We start from the raw sequence: 18,736 nt of genomic DNA, 5'->3' as shown, positions 1-18,736 counted from the left end.
CTGCCTTTTGTTATATATATATATATATGAGAGATCAACCCTCTGGGTGCATCTGAATTGCAGGAATTCTGAGAGAAGTGAAGGTTCCTGATAAATGCTTTGCTTTCCACTCTGTTAAACCATAAAATGGCTTTCTTTTGTTTTTCTATAGCTTTCAATGTGTTGCAAGAGACAAGGTAGCTGGATCATACTAAGAACAATGAACAGGGTAGTTAATGAGTGTGGTTAAAGTCAGTTGGTTTAGTTGATTAGGTGGTGTTGGCTGATGGGTTGGACACAATCTTGAAGGTCTCTTCCAACCTGATCTATTCTACTGTTATGAGCAGAGATAAATACATTAAGTATCAAACCTTCAAAACCAGAACAGCTATCCTAAATGGGACAAAATAGGGGGAAGAGATAAGTAGTCTGCAAGTTCCAGAAGATGGAACACTTAAAAGCTGCTGCTTACCTGACCCATTAGTGTTACTGAGTGGGAAACCTCCTGCTGTAGCAAGTAACCTACATTTGGTGAGGAACTTGGGGTCAAAGTTTTAAAGGTGTATATATAGAAACAGGAAATAAAAATTCCTTCTGAAGTAACATTTTTCTTTAAGCTTTGCATGTCCCAGGCTTGAAGAAAGAGAATCACAAAAAAGTCTGGGTTGCAAAGGTCCTCTGGAGATCATTGGGTTCAACCTCCTGTTGGAAACAAGGCCTTAAAAGAATTGGTTATCTGCTGAGATGTTGCCATGTGAGGCAAAGCAGTACTTGGGTGCCTCTGAAAACCTGGGGTGTAGCAAAATTAATTTTCCTGTGCAAGGTTTTAATTTGCTATGGTTCTGGATAAAGTCATAGGTCCAAATTTGTGGCTGATCTCTTCATGGGATCCACATGCATAGATATAAAAAGATGAAAAACAAGTGTATTTTACATTATGGCTCATTCTGAAGATAAAATACACTTGAGGATAGCTTAAATCTCTTTCCCCTTCAGAATAGCACAGATTTTTCTCATCCATATCTGTGCAGCAAAAGATCTGAATGGCACTAGCTGAGGCCCTTTTACACCTTGTGTCATCAGGAGAGCTGCACATGTGCAAATCTGCTGTTTGTACATGTCCATGCATCTATGCTAGATGTAGTTTAGTGGCTGTCAACAAGGAAAACATCTCCAGTTACTGCTAGTGGGTACTCTTCAAGAGTGTTTAGGATTTGGAAATTCCTCTTGGTCTGTGAGGACCAAGGCTGTCCCAGCTTTCACCTTCTGAAGAAAATCCAAAAGGCAGTCACAAAAGCAGCAGAAGTGAATGTAAGACTGATAGATTTAAAGCATGAGAAAACAAAAAGGTCTCTTGACATTCCAATAAATCTCTACAAATGATATAGTGAAACCAACAACATGATGAGCCCTCAGACTTCTAAGACAATCAGTAGATTGTCAGCTGTCCTCTCCATAAGCTTAAGCCAGGATCTAAAGTAAGCCTGGTGTTGGTTTTGCATGGAGGCTCTAATAACAGACATAAATATTATGTGTATGGCAAGGAAGGCTGTGAGCTCCTGAACCCAACTAGGATTCATGCTGGTAAGCCTCAGTAGTCTGTCATTTGATTTACTTGAGTCCTTTCCTTGCTTCTTCCCCATTCATGAATAATATCTGTGCATGGCTAATAAATAACCTGGTGAGTAATAGCTATAGCAATGTATGTTGCCTGTTCTGCCCCTTCTCCTCCCATGGCTCTATCCAGTGATTGTTTTCTTGGCTCACATGCTCTCAAGCCAAACAGAAGTTTTGCACAGCATAGCATATTTCCTCCTTTATGTACTTTTCACCTAGCTCTTCCTCTGCTGAGGGAAAAATAAATCAACAGCCATCTCCTGTATCTGTGCTGTGGAGCTTGCAATAAGGGCAACATAATTATACCTGCTGGTGGGCCAGTGTTTGGGCTTCTGTTTCCCTCCCATAGCAGCCATCATTAATGCCAATTGATGTGCACCCTTTCCCTGTTGCTAGGTGATATGTACCTTAAAAAGCAACTTCTGTTGCTGCTCAGAGATTCTCACAAATCTTGTTTGCTCTTGGTTAGCTTGACATGCAGTGAGGTTTGCAGGACCAGAACACAATTCAAAGTACAGGGCATTTCCTTCTGCTCCTCATCTGACTGTAAATCATATAAAGATTCCACAGTTTTCTTGACCAAAGAAAAGATGACATCTGGTTCTGGTGGCAGGGAGGGCCATGACTTCTACTTCCTGTGCTGTGTTTTGGACTTCTCACTCCCGATTTGTTGATGACCAGTGTTCTTCAGCATGGACCCAGCTGTAGTATCCAAGAGGTATACTGAAAAAGTGGTATTTCACCAGCAATTGTTAGGTCAAGTGTTCTCTGAGACTCAGAGAAAAGCCTAAAGATCAGTGTGAGACTCTTGCTCTCAAAAAGTGTGATGTCATTGTTGGTAATCTGTTAGATGTCCTTATCTCATTGATATTTCAAGTCTGACTGAGTAAAGAGGCCAGATATTCTCAGGACTGTGGTCTCACTGCTTTGGATTAAATTAGGTTAACCAGCCACAGGTTGAACAGACTTGTGCTTCAAATAGCCTTAGAATCATAGAATTGTTAGGGTTGAAAGGGATCATCTAATTCCAACCCCTATGCCATGGGCAGGGACACCTCACACTAGACCAGGCTGCCCAGAGCAACATCCAGCCTAATCCTAAAAAGCCTCAGGGATGAGGCATCTACCACCTCCCTGGGCAACCTGTTCCAGTGTCTCACCACCCTCGTGGTGAAGAGCTTCTTCCTGACATCCAATCTGAAGCTACCCTCTCCCCCCCACCCCCATTCCCCCTAGTCCTATCATTACCTGCACCCTAAAAAGGCTCTCCCTAGCTTTCTTGTAGGCCCTCTTAAGATAGTGGAAGGGCACAATAAGGTCTCCTTGGAGCCTTCTCTTCTGTGGACTGAAGAGCCCCAACTCCCTCAGTCTGTCCTCACAGGAGAGGTGCTCCAGCCCTCTAATCATCCTACTAACTTTGTAGGGGAGCAGCAACTTGAGATCTTTCCCAACTACAAATTTAAGTAATGAAAAAAAGATCAATTTGATTATGGATTTTTCCAGGATATGTGTAATATAACAGATGCCTACCTAACCGGGGGGCCACCAGGCCCCCCGGCCTTTGTTGTCACCACCACCATCACCCAGTGTGCACCATGGGCACTCACCAGTGATGAGAGGAGGATCCCTCAGCCCAGATGGGCTCAGCTTGGGGCTTCTGCTTTTGCTGGGGGGGATTAAAAAGGGGAGTGGGTGGGGAGGGCCAAGTGGCCACACCTGGGGTGGGAGGAGACTCCAACAGAGCCCAAGTGCTCTGGGATTTGAGGGGAAAAAGCAGGGAAATGGGGCAGGTGAGGGACTTTTGTGGTGTCAGGTAATGATAGTACTAGGGGGAATGGAAAAAAAATAGAAATGGGTAGATTCAGATTGGATGTTAGGAAGAAATTCTTCCCTATGAGGGTGGTGAGATGCTGGAATGGTCTGCCTAAGGAGGTGGTAGAAGCCCCATCCCTGGAGTTTTTTAAGGCCAGGATGTATGGGGTTCTGAGCAACCTGATCTAGTGTGAGGTGTCCCTGCCCATGGCAGGGCAGTTGGAACTGGGTGATCCTTGAGGTCCACTCCAACCCAAACAATTCTATGATTCTATGATTCTAAAACAATTTTGCTGTTTAGGCTGGATGTTAGGAAGCAGTTCTTCACAGAAAGAATGATTGGCCATTGGAATGATTTGCCCAGGGAGGTGGTGGAGTCACCATCCCTGGATGTGTTTAAAAAGAGACTTGATGAGGCAATGGTTAGGTGATTAGATGGTGTTGGGTGATAGATTGGACTTGATGATCTTGAAGGTCTTTTCCAACCTGGTTAATTCTGTGATTCTGTGACATCTGGTTACTAGTTATTCAGCATAAAAGATGAGACAGAAGTAATAAATTAGACTTTCACAGATCCAAACCCTGAGGAAGAGGAGATAACAAGGCAGTGACAAAGGGCAGAGCTCTTAGGTCACTGATTGATGGGACCTCAAAGGAACCACTCAGTGCCTTGAGGAGGTTCAGCCAGAGCTTTGTTACTGGTTATCATGGATCTCATGGGAAGGAGCAAACATAAAATGGGATATCTGAAAGCATTTGTAGAATCACATAAAACTTATTATGGGATATTTTAAGGGATGTGGGAAAGTGCTAAAACTTGTTTTGGGATGTTTAATGAAGTGCCAAAGGCAGTCAAAGGGAGGGCTCAAGATAGATAGGGCAAGCCCAAGCATGGGAAAAGGCAGAAGATGGGGGATCAAAGAGGTCAGCTGTGTGCAGGCCAGTTGATGTCAAGGCTATCCCTTGTGCCAGGTCATTGCAGTTTGTCTTATCTTCTTGTTAAGCTCAATAATTGAATGTTTTCCTATATGAGTGTGCTCTATTCTCTGGGTATATTATTGGCTGGCAAATTTCAAGCCAGGCTAGCTGGTGAGCTGTGTGCTATCAACCAAGAGTAGAAGGGATGTGAAGGTCTGAGGGCTAGCAACTGGAGAGACAGACTGTCTGGATGCCAGCTATTGAGCAGGCTAAGCATCTATTGGCTGCTGCTGAAGGGACCCAGAAGAGGGCCAGAAGAAAGAATCCCTTAGATTCCTTAGTCTGCTAGATTTGCTTCCCTGTGGCAGGTGCTTACTGAAAACTCAGTTTTGTGGGAAACCTGAACACTCAGTATTCCACTTGAAGGGAATGGCTTTCATAAGAAATATGAAATGCAAGTGTGGGCTTGTAATGGAGTAGCCTTTTCCTGCACATGCATCTGGGAGCTGTATTGTCATTCACATTAAGAGAGGAATCAGGACACTCACAGGGCAAATCTTGCAGGACGTTGGGGAGCGCATGATCTTAGATATAAACCCCAAGATAATTACATTACTTACCATGTGACTTTGGTTAGAGGTGGTCCCTCTGTGGGGTTCCAAGAAACTAGGTGTTTAAGACCAGGCTGGATAAGGCTCTGGCCAGCATGATCTAGTGTGAGGTGTCCTTGCCCATGGCAGGGGGGTTGGAACTAGATGATCCTTGTGGTCCCTTCCAACCCTGACTGATTCTATGATTCTATGATTTATCTGTGGCAAATTCTTGACATAGTTGCCTCTCAGATTTATGTCTAACGTGACTCATAAACAACAGGAAAAGAGCTTTCTCTGTATTTCACCTTCTTTCCTTTAGCTGCATGTGACTGCGTGTGCAGTAGCAGTGGTTTTGATCTGGCTTCTGTTTGTTATTCACATTGCAGACATTCAGTTTTTTCATTTGTACCATGCTTCTTTATTCACACTATGCTCATTTTAATTTTGCTTGAAATGCTTTCAGTTACACAGCTGTTGTTCTGAAATTAGGTTTCACAACCAACAGGACATCAGTCGCACAGAATCAGAGTTTAGACTACACTGCTACTGAAGTAAACTACTACAACGGTCACTACAATTATCATTAGCTCATACATTCCAGGGTTTGTACAGAGTAAAGATGTTATTTGTTACATGAAGACAGGTTTGCATTTCAGTTCTCATGTTTCCATTTCACGACCTTTAGCTTTGAAAACACATTGTAGCTTTCCCAAGTCTTTCAGATTATGTCGTTGTTATTTCAGTCCAGCATCAATGCAACAATTCATATCCCTAAAAATATCAGATAAAGAAAGAGAAATATAATCAGGTGATATAGTGGGAAAGGAATTAAAAGAATCCAATTAAATAAGAAAGAATCTTGGCTTCTGACATATCAGTTATCTTTCCTGGCCTGAACTTCTGCTTTACGTACGTGTCAGATGCAAGTCAGGGGTAGCCAACTGAAACTTGGTTCCAAGACAAATGGACAATTCAAATAAAGAACATCTATAAGAAGGACTGGAAAATCTGGCTGAAATTATTTTTAGCAATAGGCAGAAATATTTTGCCTATGCTGACAACATTTCTGACATGTCAAAAAACCATTTTTCATCTTAACTCGGTGTTAAAAAACAGGATCCAAACATTGTCTCAGTAAGACATTTGGGGTGTGTGTGAATAAAGATTTCAGATGAGAAAAAAGCCCACATTTTCAAAATGACACAACTCACTTTGGAATTGTCTTCCTCCCTCCCTCCCTCCCTCCCTCCCTCCCTTCCTCCCTTCCTCCCTTCCTCCCTTCCTCCCTTCCTCCCTTCCTCCCTCCCTTCCTCCCTTCCTCCCTTCCTCCCTTCCTCCCTTCCTCCCTTCCTCCCTTCCTCCCTTCCTCCCTTCCTCCCTTCCTCCCTTCCTGCCTTCCTTCCTTCCTTCCTTCCTTCCTTCCTTCCTTCCTTCCTTCCTTCCTTCCTTCCTTCCTTCCTTCCTTCCTTTTCCTTCCTCCCTCCCTCTCTCCCTCCCTCCCTCTCTTTCTCTCTTTCTCTCTCTTTCTCTCTCTCTCCTTCCTTCCTTCCTTCCTTCCTTCCTTCCTTCCTTCCTTCCTTCCTTCCTTCCTTCCTTCCTTCCTTCCTTCCTTCCTTCCTTCCTTCCTTCCTTCCTTCCTTCCTTCCTTCCTTCCTTCCTTCCTTCCTTCCTTCCTTCCTTCCTTCCTTCCTTCCTTCCTTCCTTCCTTCCTTCCTTCCTTCCTTCCTTCCTTCCTTCCTTCCTTCCTTCCTTCCTTCCTTCCTTCCTTCCTTCCTTCTTTCCCTCTTTCTTTCTTTCCTTCTTTCTTTCCTTCTTTCTTTCTTTCTTTCTCTCCAATCTGCATAAATTTAGATGGTGGAAGACTAATTTTTGGGCAGTTTTGTCTGGTCATTTTCTAGTGCTGAAATGGGATATATTCACCAAAGCTTTAAACTTTTTTAAATGAAACCTGATCTAAAAGAGTGTTGTCATATCTGATCTTGTCATGAACATTTTTGGCTGTGGCTATTTGGCAGCTTCTCATTAGAAAAGACTAATTCTTGTGGTGAGACTTTTTTGATCTGATGAACTGCAAGTCTTTCTTTTGGCACATTGAAATCATATTGAAATGCTTAGGGGGCATCCCGTGTGGAAGTCTGCTTGTATTCGATCATCACTAACCTATGATCTGAGTATAAGCTTGAACACTTGCTTACTATTACCTGCTTCAGGTTCCTCAACATCTTGAGACAGACTGACAGGCAGTGACTTCCCAAATCTCTGTGGCAAATTTAAAAGTGATTGGCTGGAACTTTTAACAAATGGAGATCTCCCAAGCCTTTGTGATACCTTTGTGGCACGCCTAGGCGTGTTCTCTCCAAAAGCTCTCCCGAATCTCAGAGGCAAATTAGCAATGGGTTTAAGGCTTCTTTCTTCTGGATGATTTCTTCCAAACCTGAGAGGTAAATTAGCAGCTGAGTTTGGCATCTTGTTTACTGTAGGAGGGTTCATTTTAATGATATTTTTTGATCTCCAGTCTTCCATTTCCTCAAAATTGAGACTCCTCTGCTTTTCTTCTATGCTATTATCTTTAATCTAAAGAGGGGGGAAAAAAATAACAAGGATACTATCATTTTATAGGGCATTACTCCAGCTATAAATTACAGAGATCATTCATTTTCATATGTGAAAGGTGCTGGGTACAGGGTTTTTTATATATAATGCTTTTTAGCTGTATTTGCTACACTTCAGTGTAATGTGAGCTACTTCATATGGATTACTCCATATGCAGACATTGTCCTGATCACCTTTTCAGTACACTGACCACAAGAGCACATCTACATATCAGTATTGGCTAATACCACCAACAAAAAATGTCTGGAGGGGACTGTGTTTGATGACTTGACACAAACCCAGCCTCTTACTCATCTGGGTCTGGATGAACAGGAGGATGGGCTAAGCTACCTGCAGGTGTAGTTTATTTATTCCTAAGCACTGTGTGGATGCTTCTGACCAAATATCCATCCAGGCTGAGAGCCATGGAAAGCTTTTGGATGATAGGTTGGACTCGATGATCTCGAAGGTCTCTTCCAACCTGGTTTATTCTATTCTATTTCTATTCTATTCTATTCTTTTGGGTCAAGTCTACATCATGCTTGTTCTGGCCTTGCAGCATAGAGATTGCTCTGAGCTTTAAATTGCTTTAGTCCTCCACTAGTACAGAAGATGCCTTTGGAGTTCCTAGGCTCCTACTATTTTTGCACCCAGCACAAAATCAACTTTCTGTGCCTATGCTGACACATAATGAAGAACTGAGTGCAGTGTATTACTGGCCTGATGATGTAAAGGACAGCTGTTGTTTGAAAGATAGTTGTATCAACATGACCTTTTCTTACACAGCAGCACTACTTCCCTGGACATATTAAAAATCACTTATTTTTTGCCACAAAAATAGATTGCAAGCCTTAACAGCAAGTATGTGCAAATATGTTTTTAAATGTCAGCTAAAGATACAAATGCTGCTAATCTTGATTGCAGTCCCTTGCCTCTGTTTGATGACTTCCCTGGGAGCTTCTCCAACTCTTGGGAGAGAAGCAGAGTGACCCATTCTGGTTCATATTCCAGGATTAAAACATTAAACAAACTCTGATTGAACCTGCATACTCTTTTATTAAGTATACGAAATGCAGTGAGCTGAAGACCAGAGGATTTCGCTGGCTTGATTAAAGTTGTATTTTGGTTTGAACAATCTTTGTTATGCCAACAATGATGAGTTAACAGGAGGGGTTTGCTCTGATTTCCCAGAGAGTATTTGCAGAGCAGACAAGGAAAATAATACAGATGAACCGTGCAAATTTCATTTGGCATCTATTGAGACATAATAAATGTGCTGCCCTACAAAGATATTTTTATAGTCAATTTCCAAAGTAGAATTTTAAGGCCATTAACTATATTGGATTTCAAATGTTCTCTGTTGATCATTATTCTTTGAGCATTACAAGCGTGCCTCTATTAATTCTGGATTAATAATGAATGTTATGTTTATGTGCATAAAATGCCTGACAAGAATGGTGATTGAGGCCCCGCTGTGTAAGTAAGAAACACTTCAGGAAAGGTCTCAACCTAATCGCAGGACTGTACTGGAAGAAAATTGAAACCTGAATTGATTTACGCAGCAGGTCTGTCTGAGCAGATGAATTTCCTGACAATTCTTTCAGCAAGAAAGATATTCCCACCCCACCCCCCCCCCACACACACACTGCTACTGCTGTAATGCTGAGTACTGTGCAATGAGATTAGGAGAGCCTTTGGCAACAAATTCAAAGCGTTCAGGATCTGTCCCGCAGTTCTCCCACATAAGGGTCACAGTAATGCAGATCTTACCTCATAGTATTTATCATCATAGTCTTCTCTGCTCTGCAGACTGGATTTCATCAGTTCATCTAGGCACATACCATTTGATGTTAGAAAGACCACTGTAGCTAAAGCAAAGAGAATAAATTTCTTGGTTGAAATTGCTTCCATTTTTCTCATATTGAGCTCTCTGAGTAAGCTCAGAATCTGTTCAGAAAAGAAAGCCACCACCATTTTATACGATCAGGAAACAAAAAGATTCTGTTCCCTGTGACATCAACCTTGAAAGCTTCAGCTCTTAATATTAATTAGGTTTAGTAATTTGAATATATATGTGAGGAATGTTGGAAATGTCTTTTGTAAGCCTTTTAAACCAACATAGCTTCTTCTTAGGGACACGCTGACTTCACAAATATTTCGTTCTGGTGAAACATGTCTTAATTAACTAAATTTGAGAGCCATAGCAGTAGGGAGTTAGAACAGCCACAATGTTCCATCCCCAATAGATAGAAACAGCTTGTTGCTTTCTTTTGTGATAGCGTCCTCAGAAGGACTATGAAAAGAACCGTTCTCCATGTATGTATTCTTCTGCTTAAATGATCCTTTTGGGTGACATAATGCCTTTTTAACAGTATGTACAACTAGGAACATTTGGCCTGAGGAGGTGGTGGAGTCACCATCACTGGAGGTGTTCAGGAGGAGACTTGATGGGGTGCTTGGTGCCATGGTTTAGTTGTTTAGGTGGTGTTGGATGATAGGTAGGACACGATGATCTTGAAGGGCTCTTCCAACCTGGTCTATTCTATTCCATTCCATTCCATTCCATTCCATTCCATTCCATTCCATTCCATTCCATTCAATTCCACTCCACTCCACTCCACTCCACTCCACTCCACTCCACTCCACTCCACTCCACTCCACTCCACTCCACTCCACTCCACTCCTCTCATCTCATCTCATCTCATCTCATCTCATCTCATCTCATCTCATCTCATCTCATCTACATGTGTGTGACCATTTGAGACTGTCCCCTTAAGAAAGGGAATATGGTGGACAGAAGTTGGTAAATGAAAAGAACAATCTAAACTAATTTCATTGGTAAAGTGGGAGGAAGCACCTTCTGAACTGGGAGTGCAGGAAGGTATACTGGGCTTTCCAGCACTCTTCTATCAGTCTTGCTTCCGCTTCTCCTTCGGGCAGCAGCTTGCAGCTCCTGGGCTTTCTGCCAAGGCTTCGGCCTTGAAACTGATAAAGGCCAGTATTAACTCCCTTCCAATTAACACAAACTGCTTCTAACTTTTTTCTCTCTTTTCTTTCTCTTTCTATCCCACTCTGGGGAAAGGGGGAAAGAGGGGAGAGCGGAGGTGGGAAACCCCCCTCAGCAGAGGGGGGAACTCTCATTTCTGTGCTACTCTATTGTATGTCTTTGTATATATTGTACATATTGTAAATTTGTATATATTCCCCTGCATATCCTACATTGCTTTGTAAATATACAGCTCCACTGCTTGGCTAATTCAGCTGTGAGTTTTTTTTCCCTTTCCCTTCAATTTTCTTTCCCTTTACTTTACAGGGGGGAGGGAGGAGGCTTTTGGGCCTTACCCTTCCAACCCTACGACAATGTGACATGAGCCTCCCAGGCAGCAACAGTTTGAAGAGCTTTTCTACAGGTGCATGCTACAAAGCAGGACTTGCTTCTTTTTCTGCTCTTAATTTAGTATAGACAGGCACAGAAAAGCATCATTTATTTTGGCTTGGTCATACAACTGTAAGGTGGACCTCATCTCTTCTGAGTTACTGCAGTTACTTGATGTGTACCTACTCTCAAAATGTGACATTCAAACGCAATTGGTGGTAATGGCAAGAGTGGCTGAATTTCATAAGCACCCCAATGCACAGGAAGTGATGGGATGCCAGTGAATGAACAAATTTTAACATTGCCCTTTTCTTTTCTTTTTTTTAAATAGAAGAATATCCTGATAAATCTTTATCCATTATTAACAACATATGCTGTGCAAATTGCATGTCATACGACTCATGCCATCAGTAAAGATCTATTCGTATCCATAAGGATAAATCACTTGTAATATATTCATTTTGCCATTATTGCCCAGTCTGTGGCTCATTTTGAAGTAAGAGGATTTTTAAATGTATCATTTTAATATTTCTTTTTCTTTTTTTTTTTTTTTTAATTGGCAAGCAATTCTCTTCATTTTTCACCCATTCCCACGGCATGTAGTAGGTTGTGCTGGCTTTGCTGTGTTGTGCTTCTGTGCTGGTGCAAAATCCAAGGTCGTTCTGCCCCTGTACTCAACATTGGTTCACCTTGAATACTGTGTCCAGTCCTGGGCCCCTCAGTTTAGGAAAGATGTTGACTTGCTGGAATGTGTCCAGAGAAGGGCAACAAAGCTGGGGAGGGGTTTGGAGCACAAGCCCTGTGAGGAGTGGCTGAGGGTGTTTATTCTGGAGAAGAGGAGTCTTAGGGGAGACCTCATTGCTGTCTACAACTACCTGAAGGGTGGTTGTAGCCAGGTGGGGGTTGGTCTCTTCTTCCAGGCAACCTGTGACAGAATGAGAGGACACAGTCTCAAGCTGTGCCAGGGAAGGTTTAGGCTGGATGTTAGGAAGGAATCCTTCACAGAAAGAGTGATTGGCCATTGGAATGTGCTGCCCAGAGAGGTGGTGGAGTCACCATCACTGGAAGTGTTTAAAAGGAGACTGGATGAGGCACTTACTGCCATGATTTAGTTGATTAGATGGTGTTGGGTGACAGATTGGACTTGATGGTCTCAAAGGTAATTTCCAACCTGGTTAATTCTGTATTCTGTATTATAAATTCCATATTCTGCTTGGAATATATATGGGTCTAAGCTGTCATGCTTCCACTGCACTCAGTATCCTGACATGGTGTGCAGATGTAGTCCCGCTGTCTCTTTTGAACTGAAAATTAGTATTTCAGATCTCAGGGGCAGCAGTGAAGCTTGGTTTCACACGACTTTGTGACTGAAGAGTAAATGGCAGTGTGTTATTCTCTGAGGGCTAGCAAGGATTAACCTTACTGCAGGACTGCTGTGTGAGCAATGTGTCTCCTCTACTGCTATGCTTGTTATCATGAAGCAGAATTCCAGCAAGACTTCTCCCTACCAAATTCAACTGAACTTGGCTTAAAAGTTGTCAAGTGTGACTGACAGGCACACACTTGTACACAGAGAAACACATATTTGCCTCATTTCATTAGGAAAATATTAAATCAGGAATGAGTCTGCTGAAATGCCACTGGTATAAAGCCTCAACATCTGTACAATTACTGTGGACACAGTGATAATTTCTACCTTTAGCAATAAGGCATTAGCTATGTACTATGAAAGTCCTCTTCTTTGTGGACTACAACTTGGTAAGGAAAAGCAACCTTTATGAAGCAGCCCTCTGATTTGCAGAACCAGGCCTTCAGTTTTAACCAGATTTTCATCTACATGCAGCTCTGAGCTTTCTTGTTAGCAGGGTAGTAGTAAACAAGGGACAAATGCACGTAAATGTCAAGGTACAAATGATCCTATTTTAAGGCTGGTGCCTATGAATTGGTCTCTGGTGTTAGAAGATGTTTTCCACCTTGATTAGCCCAATCCAGGATATGAATGTGAAACTTCACATTTTAATAGTTGGGGTTTTATAATTACTATTTTATCCTTGTGCTTTTTGAGCCACAGAACAGCATGGCAGAGAGAGAAAATAGGAAGACACTTGAGTTATTATGGTAACAAGCCGGGGACAACTTTATCTTCTTGGTAAATGAGGTGTGAACGATAATTTTGGGTTAGACAGGTTCTTCAATTATACATTTGTGTTAGTAATAAAATAAACATGTTTTCAATAACATTTGGTATATAAATACATCCTTCTTTTTTACTAGCTACTCTACAGAATGCGATACTGTACTTAGCAATCTACTACAGTGTGTAGCAGCTCTAGCCCATTCTTGTCTATTAAAAATTAAACCCTTTTACCATACATTATTGAAAGTGCTTGGGTTGGCTGCAAATCAAGAAAGACTTCACAGAATCTTAGAAGAATGAGAAATCTGATTAAACCTAGGGTCCACAGGCAGCAATGCAAAGTGCACAAGAAAAAAAAAATACAACATTAAATTATGTCTTAAGAACTCCTTCAGGACTTCAAAAAATCATTAGCAGCTTTTGTTCAAGTTAACTATCAACCAAGGGACTCTTAATAGATTCATTATTCCATGTTCCCCCTTCCCTTTTCTTCACTTTGGAATCTGTGTTAGTTATAGATACCTTCATTCCTTGTTCTCCCCTTTTTCAGAGTGATTTTTTCCTAGAAATATTATGCTCATTTAATAGTTCCCCAAGTGTATAAACACTGAGGATCAGGAAGATTACACTATTTTTTAGCTGAATTGGGGGTTGCAGGGTCTGGTTTTTCACTTTAGGAAAAAATGTAAGCAATTTAGGGCTGGAAAACAATTAAAGGAAAACACCTATATTTCCTAGAGGGAAGCAAGTGTTTTATTGACAAAGCTAGAGAAGCAGGTCCAGCTTATTTGAAACAAAACATTTCTCACTCTCTTTTTCTCTTAATGTAACTTTATAAAGGGAAGAAGGGAGAGAAAAATCTCTTCTCTTCATCCTTGCTGGTTTTTGACAATGACATCAGGCAGTATCCTTGAACCAGAATTAGCATTTCAGTGGGAAGCACTGAACACTGCCTGTGCTGGTGAAGGAGATGACTGCACCACTGCTTACCTTTGAGCTGACTATTAGTCACGAGGCCTTCTCTTTACATTGTGGAAAAGTGACAGGGAATGTGAAGTGGCACAGCCATGGTCCACAATTGGGAGTTATTGTTGATGCATGTGTGGAAATAATGATTCACAATCCCAGCTCAGAAGGTTCCCATCCCACCACTATGTTAATGGGAAGAGGAGGGGTGAACTTCTGCTTCATTTCAGACATGCGTATCCTTGCATCAGGGTCAGGGTTGTGCCCACCTCTGATGAGCCAGGACATCAAGAGGTACCCTGCCACCCAGAGGCTTACCACCTCCCCTTGGCTCCTGTTGTTGTTGACCAGGTAAACTGAGTCAGAAAAAGGCTTCATAGACTACTTTACTAACATGTCACCTAGGATAGAAATGAAGACCTGCCAGGAGCTAAGAAACTGTTGAGCAAGCCTCCTGCTAGGGTTGTCTCCCAGGGAGAGGATCAAAGTCTTCTCAAGTGATTGAAGTAGGACTTGGGAAGAGAGGTACCAGCTTGACTGATTAACAGTGCAGACAGTTGTCTGATTATTGCAGATTTTGTGCAGCTATTGCATGAGATAACATGCTAGGCTAGCTGGAAAGCTTGGCTGCCTTAGCACTGAAGGTGCTAAATGGTCACAAGACAATGGTCTTGTGAAAAGAGTCACTCTTCAGCACTTTCCATCTCTTTTTTTTTTTTTGGTTAAAAATCAAGTGGTCTGTGCATCCCTGTTCATCTGAAATATAAAGGACAGATTCTCATGAAGATCTGATCCTCATGATGGGTTTCTAATGGGAGGATTGGGAATGGTAGGGTGCAAGTGACTGATGGAGCCCATGACCGTTCTACTGCTCTGCAGCTCCTCTTCGATATCTCAGGGCAGCTGAAAGGGGAAGGCAAAAAAGGCACCAGGAAGACAAATTGTATCACCTCAATACAGGATGAAATGTGTAGTTTTCAACTGAAAGGAGGATCTGGAGATGAAAGCAAGATTACTGAACTTTAATTGCTGTGCCCCATACACACTGAAACAGCTGTGTGCAACCTCACTTTATTTTGACAGAGAACATTTCAGAACTTGGCCAGTGTGTCCCTGATTGAAGAACATTTATTGATCCTGCTGGGGTTTACCACTAGTAACACCACTGTTCCTCAAAGCACTATTAAAACAATATTGTTCCTTGTTATGAATATACTGGTGATTTGTGTTAAAATTATAAGACTTAGAGTGCACTGGGATTAAGGGTCAGGATCTTGTGAGGCCTGTTTAGAGGGTAAAGGGAAAGAAACCTATCTTGCAGACTTGCAAGGATACTGTCTGGTTAATTGGAGACATCATGGCTGAGAGTCATCTATACCTGGAGTCATCTATAACATCCTCAAAATGCTTATCAGATGTCAGTTCATTTGCTACTCAGGTTCCTGAACTTTGCACAGACTTTCTTAGAGACAAAATCAAGGAGTTTTGGTCCTGATAGCAAAGGAAATCTGATGACAACTGCTACATTGTAAGGCAAGTGCTAGGAGCAATGATTGCTGTGTGCAGTGCCTGTGGAGAAAAAAGAGTAATAGGCAGAGAGCAGGAGGATAAGAGCAAACCTGGACAGTCTGTGCAGGACATCAATCCAAAGCTCAGTTCCTTGCTCTGTAAAGTGTAAGAACAAAGTAAATTTTGAGTTATAAGGCTATAATTCCATGGCTGGCTTGTGGTGACTGTATAACGCCACTTGAGCTTTGCTCTTAGAATTTATGATATCACCACAATCCCCTGGTGGATTTACAGTCCTGTAACTTTTTACAGTAGAGAGCTGTTTATTTTTCTATTTACAACACTACATCACTGGAGATATTTATAACAGTCACCTAGTCCTATCATATAGTTCCTTATACTCTTGGTTTTCTAGGGGAAAAAAAACAAACCAACAAATAATTCTTTAGGAGAAGGCTACCAGAGGCTGGGATGAAGGAGAGGAATCTCCTTTTCTGCCTCTTTGTGTCTTTAATGACTGTTTAATTTAGCAACAGTTTGCCCAGAGACAGGAGGGCATAATGACTACCAATTTCACATCTCTGTATGCCAAACAGCTGCATGGGTCTCATTTCCACATATTTTCTCTTTCCTGCTCCCCTGCTGTACATTGGTTTCTCAATTAAAGTAACCAGCCTCTCACACAGGATGTCACTGTAAGAGGAGACAGAGGGAAGGTCAGAGTGGTACATCACAGGCAGGCACCAGGCCTGAGGCAGGTCTTGGGCTTGATCCCACCCTAATGCTGTGCTGTGGATTTTGGTTGAGAACAGATGGATGTAATGAGTAATTTGATTAGTCGTGAGTGTGGCAGGGAGGGAATGACAGCAAAAGGGGATGAGCATGGTAGGTGTCATCTGCCAGGCTGCTCTAGCATCACAGACATTTTTCTGCTCCACAGGTAGCTGTGCCAGTTATTTAGTGTAAATAAATAAACATAAACATCCAACAGTCAGCTTGCTTGGATAATCTATCCGTTGTACCCCCAGCACTGAGAGCAGAGGCATCGCAAACTTGGCAGCAGCGCTGAGGAGCTGCTTAGGAGAGTTAAAAACATTTGAATAGAGAGGGAGAGGATGCCCAGAAGCTTTTGATTTTGTTGGAAGTAAATGACCTTGGCATTTAGAAAAACTCAGTGTCTCTACTAACATCTTTCAGTGATTTTTTGCTACAGGTCAAAAAGTATGTCTGTGGCCAAGAGAAACTGATCCTCTGTCTCCAGATGCAGAGTAATGGGTATATAATAGGCATGTCTGCAGGACTGTGGTTTTAGGTGAACACAAATTATTGTAAAGGAGTTTTATTATGAATCCTGAGTTATCTCAAACTCTAATACAGATTCACAGGGTCAGTCACATATGGGGAATTTTCTTAATAGCTGCCAAACAGAGAGGGATCTAGGGGTGCTGATTGACAGCTGCCTAAACATGAGCCAGCAGTGTGCCCAGGTGGCCAAGAAGGCCAATGGCATCCTGGCCTGCATTAGGAAGAGTGTGGCCAGCAGGAGCAGGGAAGTCATTGTGCCCCTGTACTCTGCTATGGTTAGTCCACACCTTGAGTCCTGTGTCCAGTTCTGGGCCCCTCAGTTTAAGAAGGACATCGAGACACTTGAACGTGTCCAGAGAAGGGCAACAAGGCTGGGGAGAGGCCTTGAGCACAAGCCTTATGAGGAGAGGCTGAGTGAGTTGGGATTGTTTAGCCTGGAGAAGAGGAGGCTCAGGAGTGACCTCATTGCCCTCTACAACTGCCTGAAATGTGGTTGTGGCCAGGAAGGGGTTGGTCTCTTCTCCCAGGCAACCAGCACCAGAACAAGAGGACACAGTCTCAAGCTGTGCCAGGGGAAGTTTAGGCTCGAGATGAGGAGAAAGTTCTTCACTGAGAGAGTCATTCATCATTGGAATGTGCTGCCCAGGGAGGTGGTGGAGTCACCATCCCTGGAGGTGTTCAAGAGGGGATTGGACATGGCACTTGGTGCCATGGTCTAGTCATGAGGTCTGTGGTGACAGGTTGGACTCAATGATCTTTGAGGTCTCTTCCCACCTTGGTGATACTGTCATAGTGTGATACTGTATTCTTTTTGTTGTAAGCAACAAGATGCTGGATGTGTGATGCATGATCTTATTCTTCAATCTGGGATGTGAAGAAATATCTCAGCCTGAAGAAATATACTAAAAAAGAAATAAAATAAATCTATCTGAATATCTGCTTGGCCAAGGCTCCTCATATAGGATATTTGTGTTGGAGAAAAGCCCACACATCCCACTCTTTGCCACTAAATCTCCTGATTGAGATTGTAAGATGGTATTTTCAGGGTGTGTTTTTAATTAAACCATACCTAATACCCTAAAGATGCCTAGACATTGATAAGTAGGTTTTATATAGTTCCCTCCTAAGCACCAGTCACTGCAATTGCCTACTGCAATTTCACGTGAAGCTTTTATTTCAGTCAGATCTTCATGCACTCTGTTCTGGTTTAGGCTATGGGACTGCCTAAAACATCTCAGCGTTTTCTTAATTTTATCTCTGTGCAGACCTTCGTTATTGGATAAATATCTAAATTAGACTGCTATCCAGTTTGCTTTTCATTTGAGCATGCAATGCCATCGACAATCAACACATCCCATCCCCTGCAAACCCCAGAAAAAACAACTCCAAAGGATTTATTCAGCAGTCACTCGGTTTAACCACATGGGGGCATAAGATAGTTATTTAACAGAGCGTTTTAGGAACGTGTGTGGGAAATAGATGATGATTACCAGCCTTACTGGTAAACTAGGATCAGAATCATCGCTTGCCCCTTTAGCTCTTTGCTTGCAATCAGAAATACTCAGCAAACGATTATTACAAGTGACATTAACCTGAAAGAGAGTAACAAACAAAAATACAGCATGGGCAAGAAAAAACAAACCTATCCAATCTGATTTTAAATATCCCCCTTAGTTAGCAGGGCCTCCAACTATATTTTTATGATGCTATTTTGGCACCTCTTGAAACAGAATCTGTCATCTTCCCTATAACCCTCCACATCTGACTTAAATAATCAGAACACTCAATTTAAACGAGAAGGGAGCTGCTCTGAGATACAGCAATAGTAAATCCATTTCATTAATTACCCAGATAACATTAATTTTTGTCATTCACTTTGCAAGATGAGGTAATATGCTCGATACACTTTGGCCCTGCTCCAGCAAAGCATAT

General features: G+C 42.2%; 1 protein-coding gene across 1 annotated transcript; it reads right to left on the bottom strand.

Annotated features, from left to right (window-relative positions):
* Nucleotides 1–2,224: 2,224 nt before the first annotated feature.
* NPVF (neuropeptide VF precursor) lies at nucleotides 2,225–9,422 on the bottom strand. Its single transcript, XM_068152368.1, has 3 exons — nucleotides 9,282–9,422; nucleotides 7,121–7,493; nucleotides 2,225–2,319 (listed from the first exon to the last, which is right to left on the bottom strand). The coding sequence occupies exons 1-3, from the start codon at nucleotides 9,420–9,422 to the stop codon at nucleotides 2,225–2,227; spliced, it is 609 nt and encodes a 202-aa protein (XP_068008469.1).
* Between the last annotated feature and the right edge of the window lie 9,314 nt (nucleotides 9,423–18,736).

This window comes from Melanerpes formicivorus, unplaced genomic scaffold (assembly GCF_026170545.1).
Source record: "Melanerpes formicivorus ecotype bairdi unplaced genomic scaffold, bMelFor1.0.p_v2 SCAF_23, whole genome shotgun sequence".
Lineage (NCBI taxonomy): Eukaryota > Metazoa > Chordata > Aves > Piciformes > Picidae > Melanerpes > Melanerpes formicivorus.
This window is presented reverse-complemented; position numbering and strand designations above follow the sequence as displayed.